Below are 12,767 nucleotides of genomic sequence, written 5' to 3'. Positions count from 1 at the left end.
CCTGGAGTGATTCTAGATTATTTTTTATTTTTCTTTTTGTTTAAGTTTTCTGTGTTTTCGCTTTTGCTAAACTATCTAAATTTCGTTGTCCAACTCCGTACTACATCGAACACAATACCTCGTACGTAGAGGTATATGTTGTTAAACACTTGATCATGTGATTGATACAATCCTAAACAATTGTTTACCCATTTGCTCAATTCATTGATACAAGCGATACTATGAGAGGAGAGTCAAACACAATACCTCGCGGAGGTAAATATTGTCAATCATCACTTGAGTTTCAGGCCGCTTATGATAAGACATGACAAGTTAGAACAAAGCATATGTGCAGAACAATAAAGGTATAAATTAGTTAATATATGGGAAGGTTCACAAAAGCCTTAGTTACTTACAAGTTATAAAAGGGGCAGGAAATTTCCAGAGACAGAGAATATTGAAGCTTCACATAGTGAGGTCAATTCCAATAATTTACAAGGGAAAAACAAAAACAAAAGATGAAAAAAAAAAATCCCCATATTACAAATTTAGAGTTCTAAAAATTAGCTTCTTCAACTTCCAAAATTCCAACAAGCTTTAGTGCACTAGTGCTTGAATGCTGCCAAGCAAGTATCACCTTGAGATGTCGCATTCTTGTGTGTAGCCAAGCTGCTCCATCTCCCAATTCAACTTTGAAGCAACTCTTTCATGACATGGGACATAATCCTGTACCACCATAAGTAACTAAACATCAAACAAATTTTCAACTTGGGGAAAAGCGCCGGTCCCCTTGCATCAGAGTTCAAATCGCTTTCTCTTCCTTAGATTAGAGTACTATACAATGTTTGAAATTACCTCCAGCTTCTTCACCAGCTCCTTGGCTGTTGGTGCTGATATAATTATGTGGCGTGCGCTCGGGCTAACAAATCCCTCTTCCACGGCCTTATCGATGAACGATAGTAAGGAATTGTAGTATCCATCAACATTCAGCAATCCCACCTGCACAGACAGGAACAAAGGTGGATTAAGCCTAAAAGTTCATGAGTTTTTACCCTCAACTGGTAATAAAAATGCCGAAAAAAAAAAAAAAAAATTACCGGTTTGTCATGAATTCCAAGCTGAGCCCAGGTTATAACTTCAAGCAACTCTTCCAGAGTTCCATAACCACCTGCAATGAAAAATTAAATAAGTATTTGCAGTACAGAGTTTACAGTCCAAGCTTGATACTTCATGTCTTATATTGTAGTTATTAAGTTATGACGTAGGTAACGAAGTGATAGACACAATGAAATATACAACTGGCATAGCTACGATTCTCGCCACATTAGAGAGGCAAAACAAGACAACTAGTAGTAGAATAAGGACAATGACTATGTTGTTAATATAATTTCTTGGGGTGGAAGGTAAAAAGAGATTGAAAATACTGACTGATCCATCTGGACTTTCAACCTTGGTGAAATGTACTTTGACTATGGAATATGAATAGTTACACATTTACTATCAAATCCTTATGATGGTCATGGCCAACCCAAGCAGGGCAATAATGGGTCTTCATACAAACAAAAATCCTTGGAGTTTTTGTATATATTTTTGAAAAAAAAAAAAAAAGATATCTTAAACTAGAAGTTTTTAGAGAGGACAAGTGAAAAAAATAAAAAAGTTATGGGATGTTAAACTTAATGAGTGAAAGTGTAAGCATCATATTCCCTGTCAGGTGCAGGGGCTGGTTGACAGAGCCAATTGGTGAAACAATTGGTGCAGTCAATATTTACAGCTATAGACTATATTTGGCAAAACAGGATACTAAACCACACAAGCAAACCTATAATATTCATTGTAAGATGTTGATGTGTCATGCACTGGGGACTCTCTGAAGGGTTGCTTTCTGGGTAATCATGGTGTTTCTTGAGTGTTGTGTCACAAGTTTGAGGAATTTGTCGTAGTTTACAAATTCACACAATCACAATCACAACATTATCCAATATGAGTGCATTCATACCTTCAAAAAAGACTGTTTCAACAGCAAATTATCAAGACTTTTTTAATTTTTTTGTTGCCCAAATCTTTATGCTACTGTGTTTTGTCGTGCACTCAGGTGAGGATGAATCAAGAACTTCCATTTATTTCCAATTTAGTTTATTGGGGGTGATATTTAAGTTTGAATACAAGTTTTTCTACGACAGTGATATTTTGTTATATGTGCACATCCAACTATAATGTTACTATTCTATATTGTAAAAGAGAAGAATAAACATGGTACGTCTAAAGATTAAAGAGTAATTATATATGGTATACATTGTTGTGTTTTAGAATTTTCATCTCAATACTACTCACAAGAATCAAAAAGCGGACTTGCATGATAAAGTTGGTAAAATTAAAGCCATGGAAGTACCATATTTTTTTATTTGTTTAAAAATTCTGGTGTATGAGAGAGAGAGAGAGAGAGAGAGAGAGAGAGAGAGAGAGAGGTTGAGGACTTATACTAGGAGAACTAACCGGGTAAGGCAATAAAAGCATCTGAGTGCTTAGCCATCTCTGCCTTTCTTTGATGCATGCCTGCAACTGCCTTCACTTCCCCCACAGTCTCACCAGTTAACTGCAAAATGGCATCAATGCACACAACAAATTTTAGAGAGAAAGAAGAGAGAGAGAGAGATTTGGAGGTTTGTGTAGCAAAGCAATGATGAGAGTTACAAAATTTTGAACCCCAGACAGTATTTTTGAGATGGAAAAATAAATAAAGTTCGATATATAGAAAATGCCAAGACAGAAGAGCACAAGAAGAGCAATTACTTTATAGCACAAGTGAGCATGACATCCGGAGTATATGATACTTCATGTGATATGACCATTAGATCTTGATAATTATATCTTTGACCAATGATCTAACGGTCCGGATATTAGACATCTCAAGTGTATTGGAACTCAAAAGAATCAGCAAGCTGTGGGATATTATTATTAGGGTTAGTGGCGTAGTGCCAACTACTCGAGTGTGTCATGGATAATCCATTGAAGAAGAAACAGAATTCTAGGGAACCAAACAGAGAATAACACAACCCAAAAGCAAAAAACAAAACGCGAAAGGGAGCAAAACAAAATAAACCAGAAAACAATAGCTAAAAGTGCTTACATTATTCCCACACAAAAGAAAAAGAGAAAGCAAGTGATTAAAAAGAAAGAACTAAGCCTTAATCTAAATCCAAATAAAACTATGGTATAATATATATATATATATATATATATTGTATTCTTTGCAACCAGAAAAGTTGAGGACTTTTATGTGGGCGGAGGAGACATACCTCTCGAGGCATGAGCGTCTTGGGAATAACTCTGCAGGGGGAGACAATAACATGACAAAATCAGTATGTAATGCAGGACTAAACCAACCATAATTCTTTCTTAATCTCTATGTTTAGTCTTTAATTATCATCTGAGCTTTGACATAATAAAAGTACCCAATGACATGGCGACCACCATCATGAACTGCTTGTGAGACCAAACCCATCAGTCCTATGCTTCCCCCTCCATACACCAGATCAATGTTCCTTGAAACCTTCAACAAAAATGTTCAAGTTATGAGTTTAGAGAGAGAGAGGGAGAAATATTTACATTGGCATACATTCTGCTAAAGTTTCTGTAAAAATCTCATGACCCAAATGATAAACAAGTTATAATCATAATGTGGTTGTCCCAAAAAAACAGAACAAGTTAACATGAAAAATATAAAAAGCATAAAGATGATCAAGTTTTAGCAACTCCAACTAATTCCTAGCAAAACCCATCTCACACAAACAAGAAACAAGAACAAAAACATCCTAAAAAATCACATTCAAATCCAAAAGACAACAAGAATTTAAAATTTTTCCATGAACCCAAATGTGTTCTCACTCTGTACCCAAGTCGAATCCCCCTCCCCTGTAGCTTAGATGGATATCCTATTGTTTGTCAAAAGAAGAAAAGAAGAAGAAGCCATCGTTTTATACCAGTTCCTTGCCAAGTTCAATGGCAGCATCCTGATAGCTGCTCTTCTTCCCTTGGCTGCTCCCACAAAACACACAAATCCTCCTAAACCTGGATTGCTGCTTCATTTCACTCTCAATCTCCATTCTTTCTCTCTCAAACCACTCAACTTTTTGTGTTACTTTTCAGAATCAAATGGATAATTTAAGACACAACTTTTTTCTGCTAGTTCCTCTGTCTCTGTTTTACTTCTGACCTCTTTGTGTTACAGAACTTCCCAACGTCGTGTTGGTGGTGCCGTTTCTCGACATGCGTATTTATAAGCAGCCCCCGCACATGAGTGCCTCTTTAGCACGCTTGAAGTTCACACGCTTTGCAAACACACACACTCACACAAGTGCACAACTACAAAGCATTGTCACGCGTGGACCACTCTGTTTTTATTTGTGTTTTTCTTGATCTTCTTTCATTTGGAGACCAAAATTTTAAAATATATATGCAAACCAAATGATGCGTCACCAATATGAAATAAGTACATTATTCAACGCTTAAGTAATAATACAATCATCAACAATCACATCATTTGGTTTACAAATTTAATTTAAAAATTTTGATTTCCTAACATTATCCTTTTTAAGTCTCTCCCTCCCCTTTGTTGGTTTCGTACCATTGTGATCAGAAATAAATTAGGGCGTAAATTAAGTTATCCCAGTTTTATATTTATGAAATAATATTATTATTCTTCCGGAATTAATGCTTGAAAGTAAAATAGAACAAGGGAAGTAGTTACTTCGTTTTTTATGTTATAATAAAGGTCGACTGTTACATTTCTCTTTTTTTTATGTTATAATAAAAATGCAGCTATGCCACAATCGGCGAATAGTCAATAGTTAATACAATGCCCCTTGTAAAGCAAAATAGTTTTTGAGTTTGAATCTAAAACTCGTGCTTGACAGTGATGTTGAACTAGTGGAATTTGAGAGAGTATTTTAGTTTTCTATTAAAACTTTTCCTTGCAAGTATTTATTGACTTAACTAGTGGAATTTTGGCCAAATACATGTTCTAAGTTTCAAAGAATCATATGAAAATGGTTCAACATTTGGCATGAATACCTTTACACTAAACTATTATTAACACAAACAAATAGATTAAAACATCCATAGATAGTAAGCCAATAATGTTTCATACCCTAAATTAGGCAAACAATGCAAAGATATATTAAAACATTAAACACAATCTAAGTTAAAAGCCATCCACTAGTGTTCATTTAATTAACAACAATCTACCGAGCCCATTCTATTTATTTATCTCAGGAAAATCAACTTTAAGAACACAGACAAACATCCATTTTTTTTAACCTAGGAAAAAGCCAAAAAATGGACAATCCCATAGGGGTGTGTATATTTATTTAAACCAATCAAGATGGGCACCACTGACTAATTTAATTGTATTTTTTTATGACATTTTAACATTTACATATATTTATGTGAGAAAACAAGAGAAGTATGGGTAAGTTCAGAAGGCAGTGGTGGTGGTGGATAAATATATGGAGCATTGTGCATATATGATTGAATAAACAACATTAGTGGGTTATGACCTATCAGCTTGTGCCCCCATCGACACTCCTGTCGACATACTTGCTGTACGGACAGGAAACACTGCCAATTTCTTTCACGCGCTCCTTCCCCTTCCCTTTCCCCGTATCCACCACCCTCCACCACCACCACGACCTCCACCTCCTCTTCACTTCCCTTCTCCAAGCATGCTCTCCCCAATACACATCTATACTACACTTATATCACTAATTGCACTCCCATCTTCTCCGCCTATCAAACATGACCTTCTCCATAAACTATGAGTTCTCTTACGACAGTGTGTAACATAATAAATGCTTATGTAACATGAAAAATTGTGAATCTAAATCCTTAGTCATAGTTATGTTTATAGAAGTGTTTGATATTAATTCACAATGAGACGACATAAATATTTATATGAAAATGTTATTCTACCATAGGAGTAATACTATGTAATAAAGAAATGTTGTCATACTGACTACGTAAAAGTATAAGATACTTATGTTGTTAGACCAAACCTGATTCATAAAATTTGGGTAATAAGTATTCATCTAATTTTGGCAATAGAATATTACTGATTGGTAATAGGTAAAAAAATGTTTTTTTTTTATTATACTAATATATTGTCAGACTATGAATGTAAATTATTGTTTACATTGATTTTTATTAAAATGTGACATCGATATTTACAGCTGAACAAGATAAGCATTACTGTTAGGGGTGGATCAAGGTGGGCTAGTTGAGCCTATGGATATCAGAAAGCTGGTTAGGGAGAGTCTCGGTTGACCCATGATCGTCTGGGCATTAAGCATTTAGTGCACACAATGTGTTCGATAAAATGGCCAACCAAAAATTTCTCAAATCTATCAAACGAAACATCTCAAAAAGATCTGAAGGCCTTGAAATGAGAGAGGATGCCTATCAAATATCTTCTCAAAATATTCGTTGATATCAAACTATCTGTCAATATATCTATAAATTGAGGAATCGATATTTTTGTGAAGATTGATATTTAAAACCTTCGTTCGCCCAACTCTCATCTCCTCTCTCTCTCCATCCTTAACCAAGGCGAAGGCATTGTTCAAATCGGTTCCCCTCTCCATGTTATTTCGAAGGTTCAAATCGTTTAACTTTTCATTGATATTTCTGTTTAAATTGTTTTAAATTATGTTTAAATCTTGACCTCATGAGATAAAAAATTCTGAATCCACCAATGATTACTATATTGCATGTGTTTGGAATGAGATCATTTTCCTCTATATAATATTACCCATATGCTAATTGGCTCTTTCTAGTTTGTGGAGTGCTTGGAGTTTTTGCTGCATAAAACTATTATTATCTTAAGCTTATATTTTAAGTTTTGCTCATTGCCAGGATTGCAGGAACTGAACCCATGCCCTTAAAATAATGTGTAGTACCATTTTCATTTTAATATGCCCTAATCCCCAAAATTGGCCTTTCTGGCTGCTTCTGTTTACTTAGTTTCCTATGTTTTATGTTTGGAGATTATAAACTTATAATTACTATTCTTGGTAGGGGATTGAGCTTATACTAGTATACTATTTATAAGCCTTGTGCATGCTTGCATGCGCGTTTAAGGCATGTTTTTATGTGTTTGTTAGTAAAAAAAATTGACTAGAATATCACACACCCACATACAAACTTAGGACTAATTATGGCATTTTATTAACACTATATATATCACAGTGTTCTACAAGTGTCAATTAGATCCCATCGCCATTAGTTGAAGGAATATTCTTAAGGAGACATCTTGGCTAACCGTACCCAACAAACAAAATTTATTTTAGTGGAAAAAACAGTGGATTTTATTGTATATTACGGACTACAATTTTCAAAGAGGGCATTCTAGAGGCTCTTTAAACAAACAACAAACACAGCTTAATTTGGTTATGCTGTAAGCATTTATTCCGTATCATCTTATTTAAGGAAATGAAACTTCACTAATAGAAAAACAGCTTGCGCGTGCATAAGAGGCACTTGTGTGACGAACAAACATATTCGTCGCGCAAAAATGGCAGGAAAGGGAAAAAAAAAAATTTATGCGACTAAATTATTTGTGGCGCAAGAATACTTCGCAAGACAAATACTTATTGTGGTCATGCAAGAAAATGCGGGAAAAAAATTGCCGCCAAATGTTTGTGCGACGAAAATTTCCACATATTCATTGTGCAAAGTTTCACTGAAACTGTCAGATGCCTTCAACCGCTCCCATTTAGTGCGCATTTATGACGCATTTTGTGCGATAAATAAACGAATTTGTGTGATGAAGTGGTTCGTCGCGCAAAGTTTTCCGAATGCTATATAAACACAATTTCAGAACCTAATTTTCAAAGATTTTCAAAGGTAATGGCTGATTTGGGAGAAGGCTCTCGTGAAAGTAAAGTTGTATTGTGAGTAGAGAGGTACCTGACGTAAGCAAGTGCCCTACTTTGAAGACAAAAGTAGGGCTAATGCGTACGCCAAACTTAGGTTTGATATTGGGGGTTTGGTGCGGAGGGAATGTTTTGTCAAGTTTGAGTCTTGGAAAAAGGTGCTTGAGGAGTTGAAGAAGTCCATGCTGGGGAAGTTATCGGTAAGTTTGTATTAAATAATGTATAATTATCTTTGTTAAAAAGTAGTATTTTTAAAATTACTAATTTATTGTTATTGGCATTAATGTAGGTTCATTGGGATGTTGATGAAACCAATGAGAAGCAGTGAAAGTATTTGGATGACCTTTTCAAGAAGCATTTCCAGCAGTGGAAGTTTGATGTGTTGCTGCCCCGAAGGAGGAGGATTGAAGTTGAATTGTATTTTTTCTTTTTTATGAAATAAGATTTTTAGGACCTTATATTTGATTTTAATTAATAAATTTATGTTATATGGATGACTATTAATATTTAAATTAATTATAATATGTATTTGGGAAAATAAATTAGTTTTGTTAATTAATTTGGTAATGTTTAATTAGGTTTGAGTTTTTTATTTAGATAAAATAAAAATTTACATTAGATAAAAAGAAAATGGAAGTAAATTAAAAAAAATTAAAAAATATGCATTTTGCGCAACCAAAATAGTATTCGTCACTCAACTTGTTTACATTAATAAATTATAAAGTAAACGAAAAAAAAAAAATGTAGCCTTGCGCGACCAATTATATATTAACTTTATAATATTCGTTGCACAAAATCATTCATCCTAAAGTTAACTTTATAATTTGGATTCAGCTATAGAAGCAGAACTGCAATAAAACTGCAATGTAGACATGTAAATTTCGTTGCATGCAAATGATGCATCACAAAGCTCCATGTGGCATATAACTCATCACAAATGGACATGTCATTAATGACATGTGAGATGTGGCACAAATCAAGCAAAGGAAGCTCAAAAGCATTCCTAAAATGCGGCAAAGGGGAAGAAATCTCCTTAAAATCGGCAAGGGCCCAAATTGCTCACAAAACCGGAAAGAAAGCTAAAACATCTTCACAAAAACAAGCAAGAATTGAAGATTGCTCACGAAATAGGCAACAAGCCCTATAGATTTCGGCCAAGCAAGGGAAAGTGGCTGAAATTAAAACACAAAACATGCCTAAATTCTCCCATGGATGAATCAAATAAGGTCAAATCCATCCAAAGGCATGGCTTTAGAAGTCTATAAATACAAGGTCCCAGGACAAGCGTAAAGGTCGAAAATTTCTACAATCAAGGTCGACAATTTCTATATTGTTGAAATTCTCTCAAAAGGAGAACCTCTGCCAAATCTTTGAAGACTAATATGCTGCCAAAACTCTCTTTGAAGAACGTACAACCAAAACCGAAGCTTTCTTTCCACCAAAGGCGAAGCATTCCCTTGAAGAATCACCAAGCCCTTGTGCCAACTCCCTTAAGACTTTGTTGCAAGCTCAAAACTTATAACGACATTCGATTCAAGATTAAGTCACTAAGATCCTTGAATCAACAAAATCCCACATCAACACCACCCTTGCCACAAGTCACATAAGCCTTGAGGTGAAGACTATCCACGCATTGTTTCAAGCTCAAAACTTGAAGCAATCATTCAATCATTCGTTTGAGATCAAGTCATCGCAACCCCTGGATCAACAATCCACCATCTACATCAAATTTGAAGACTGAATTAGAGTGAAACAGAGATTGTAACCCCTAATACAAATCTACTTTGTACACGTGTTCTTGTTTCCTTCGTTATAGAATTTTTGTGTTTACATGCAGATTCAACCTCTGCACTTCTCCCTTTTGTTTTTCTTCAATCCGGCATCCGTCACTTCCATTTTCTCTTAATTTCATCATCTAATACGCCATTTATCTTCTTCTCTAGGTTGATCAAGCTATCTCAGTGTGTCTGGTAAGCGATTTTTTTAGGGTAAAAGTATTAATGTAAATTCATCCTAACGCCATTAAATTCGTTGTCTATAGGGATATTGTGTGTGATTAGCGATTGGTGGAGAACGATTTAGAAGGTATTTTCTTTGTTTTATTTTTAAAAAATATATAATTATTTAAATTATGTTGTTATGTTTATATTGTGTTGTGAAATTATATTTATATTATGTTGTTAAATTTGTACATGACGTAAAAATATGTGTTGTGATACAGAGTTAATTGTAATAAACTTCGTACTTGTTTTTTTTTGTTTTTTTGTTTTGTTAATTTTATAGTAAAACTTAGTTTCCCATTCAAAGATTAGTTGGATTTCGTGCAAGGATGCGAAAGCATGACTGCGATCCAATTGATTCTTGAATTGTCCCATTATTTAACAGTTTGGGAATGCATAGTTATGGCATGTAGTTTATGGTTGAAGGATTAGGTTTCGGTTGTGGGAATTTTGGTGTCATCTACGTACGTTCTTCGGGTGGCACATAGGTATTTCATATCTACATTATCCATCTAAAGAACAGTATCGAGATGCTGTCGAAATTCCTCCACATCAAAATCTAATATGATGTAACCGTAAATTACGTGACATAACGTTGCATTCCCGAATAAGCTAGGGTCCTTACCGGAGGCATAAGGTGACAATATCATTTATACGAAGTTGTTGTGATTGTTGTACTTTTATTGTGGTTACAGGAATTATGGACACAATGTGGATACAGAATCCGAATAGATGCGCGGACGAATACTTGGATGGAATCGAGGATTTTATTGAATTTGCACGTACACATAACCCGGGTGTAACTGGAATCCAGTGTCCATGTAAGAGGTGTAACAACACGTTAAGGGACACAATTGAAAATGTTCGATTTCATTTAGTAAGGAATGGAATGGTAGAGACCTATAATACTTGGAACCATCATGGGGAACAATTAGACAATGCTTCATTTTCAAACTCCATAAGAGTGGGCAATGTTAAACCTATTGTGGATCCTAATGAACAAGTCATGGATATTATAAATGATGCTTTTCCATTTGCATCGACAAACACCAATCAAGAATGGGAAGATGAAATGCCTACAACAATGGATAGTGCAAAGTTTGAACAATATGAAAAACTATTAAAAAATGCCAACCAAGAGTTATACCCGGGGTGCGAGAGCTTTTCGGTTCTTACGACCATTGTGGAACTAATGCATGGAAAAATACAGTATCATATGTCGAACTGGTGTTTTGATTACTTTTTGGGGATTTTCAAGAGAATGCTTCCTAAAGACAATTGTTTGCTGAAAGACCATAGACATGCGCAAAAAGTATTGAATGCTCTCAGATCAAGTTATGAAAAAATTCACGCTTGGAAAAATAATTGTATTTTATTCTACAAAAAGAATAAAGCATTCGATAAATGCCCTGTATGCAATGAGTCGAGGTTCAAAATGACATCTGAGAATAGAATGACTAAGATCCCACAAAAAGTCATGCATTATCTGCCTTTGAAACCTAGGTTGCAGCGATTGTATACGTCGATGCATAATGCCACCGACATGAGATGGCATAAAGAAAAACGGGTAGACAAAGATGTGATGAGGCATCCTACAAAAGTTCGATCGAACATTCCCCGAGTTTGCTGCTGATCCCTGGAATATTAGATTGGGACTTGCCACTGACGGATTTAATCTGTTCGGGGTTCTAAACCTACACCATAGCACTTGGCCGATTTTCGTATTTCCATATAATTTGCCACCTTAAAAATGTATGAAATAAGAATACATGATGATGACTCTTTTGATAATTGAGGATCATAGTAGGTCAATCGATGTTTACTTAAGGTCATTGGTTGATGAGTTAAAGGATTTATGGACAAATGGTGTGCACAAGTACGATAAGTTTACTGGTAAGATGTTCACTTTGCGGGCAGCAGTTATGTGGATTGTGAACGATTTTCCCACATATGCAATGGTTTCTGGGTGGAGCACTAGGGGTTATATGGCATGCCCAATATGCAAGGATGATGTAACATCTGGTTGGCACGTTGAAAAAGTTTGTTACGTTGGTCATCGGAGATAGTTGCCATGGGACCATGAGTGGCGGGAAAAAGATAAAGAGTTTGATGGGAAAATAGAGCATCGCCTCAGACATAAAGAATGGTCTGGTGATTAGATTTTGGAACAGCTTAACCATTTGGATTTTGCTCCATTTGGGAAAATAGTGAGTAGGACCAGACCTTTTACACATATGAACTGGATGCGCAAGTTTATGTTTTTTGAGCTCCTGTATTGGTCGAAACTAAAATTGAGACACAACCTCGATGTTATGCATGTTGAAAAAAATGTATTTAACACATTGGTGGGCACCATTCTAGATATTGAGGGCAAGACAAATGACACGATCAAAGCTCGTCTTGATTTGGAAAGAATAGGCATACGGATGGGTTTATGGATGAATAGGGACAGTGATAAAGCCAGAAGGGACCTTGAGTTTTTTTTCCATGAAACCAAATGACAAAAAGGAGTTTTTAAAGTTTGTATCGTCTGTAAAGTTTCCTGATAGGTATGCTTCTAATATTATGCGTTGTGTGAATGTTGATGGGGTAAATTTGCTGGACTAAAGAGCCATGACTGCTAAGTTTGAGATGATATTCCCTCCAGCTTTCCTCACAAGTATGATCCACGTGATGGTTCACTTGCCGGAAAAGACATTGCTTCCTGGTCCTGTCAACTATAGGTGGATGTATCCAATAGAACGATATATAATCCTCATCATTTGTTTATTATCATTAACCCACACTTACTAATTTGTATCGTATCATTTATTTTAGCAGGCTTCTCAGGGAGTTGAAAAAAAATGTACGCAACAGGGCG

The 12,767-nt window shown here is 35.3% G+C and overlaps 1 protein-coding gene across 1 annotated transcript; it reads right to left on the bottom strand.

The window, feature by feature from the left end:
• Window positions 1–333: 333 nt before the first annotated feature.
• LOC103942251 (cytokinin riboside 5'-monophosphate phosphoribohydrolase LOG3) lies at window positions 334–4,241 on the bottom strand. Its single transcript, XM_009352443.3, has 7 exons — window positions 3,963–4,241; window positions 3,435–3,532; window positions 3,279–3,309; window positions 2,476–2,575; window positions 1,077–1,147; window positions 835–978; window positions 334–705 (listed from the first exon to the last, which is right to left on the bottom strand). Exons 1-7 carry the CDS (start codon window positions 4,083–4,085, stop codon window positions 613–615), a joined length of 660 nt encoding a protein of 219 aa, XP_009350718.1. The 5' UTR covers window positions 4,086–4,241; the 3' UTR covers window positions 334–612.
• Between the last annotated feature and the right edge of the window lie 8,526 nt (window positions 4,242–12,767).

Source organism: the organism of the source record quoted next, unplaced genomic scaffold (assembly GCF_019419815.1).
Source record: "Pyrus x bretschneideri cultivar Hongxiangsu unplaced genomic scaffold, Pyrus_bretschneideri_v1 Contig45, whole genome shotgun sequence".
Taxonomy (NCBI): Eukaryota; Viridiplantae; Streptophyta; class Magnoliopsida; order Rosales; family Rosaceae; genus Pyrus; species Pyrus x bretschneideri.
This window is presented reverse-complemented; position numbering and strand designations above follow the sequence as displayed.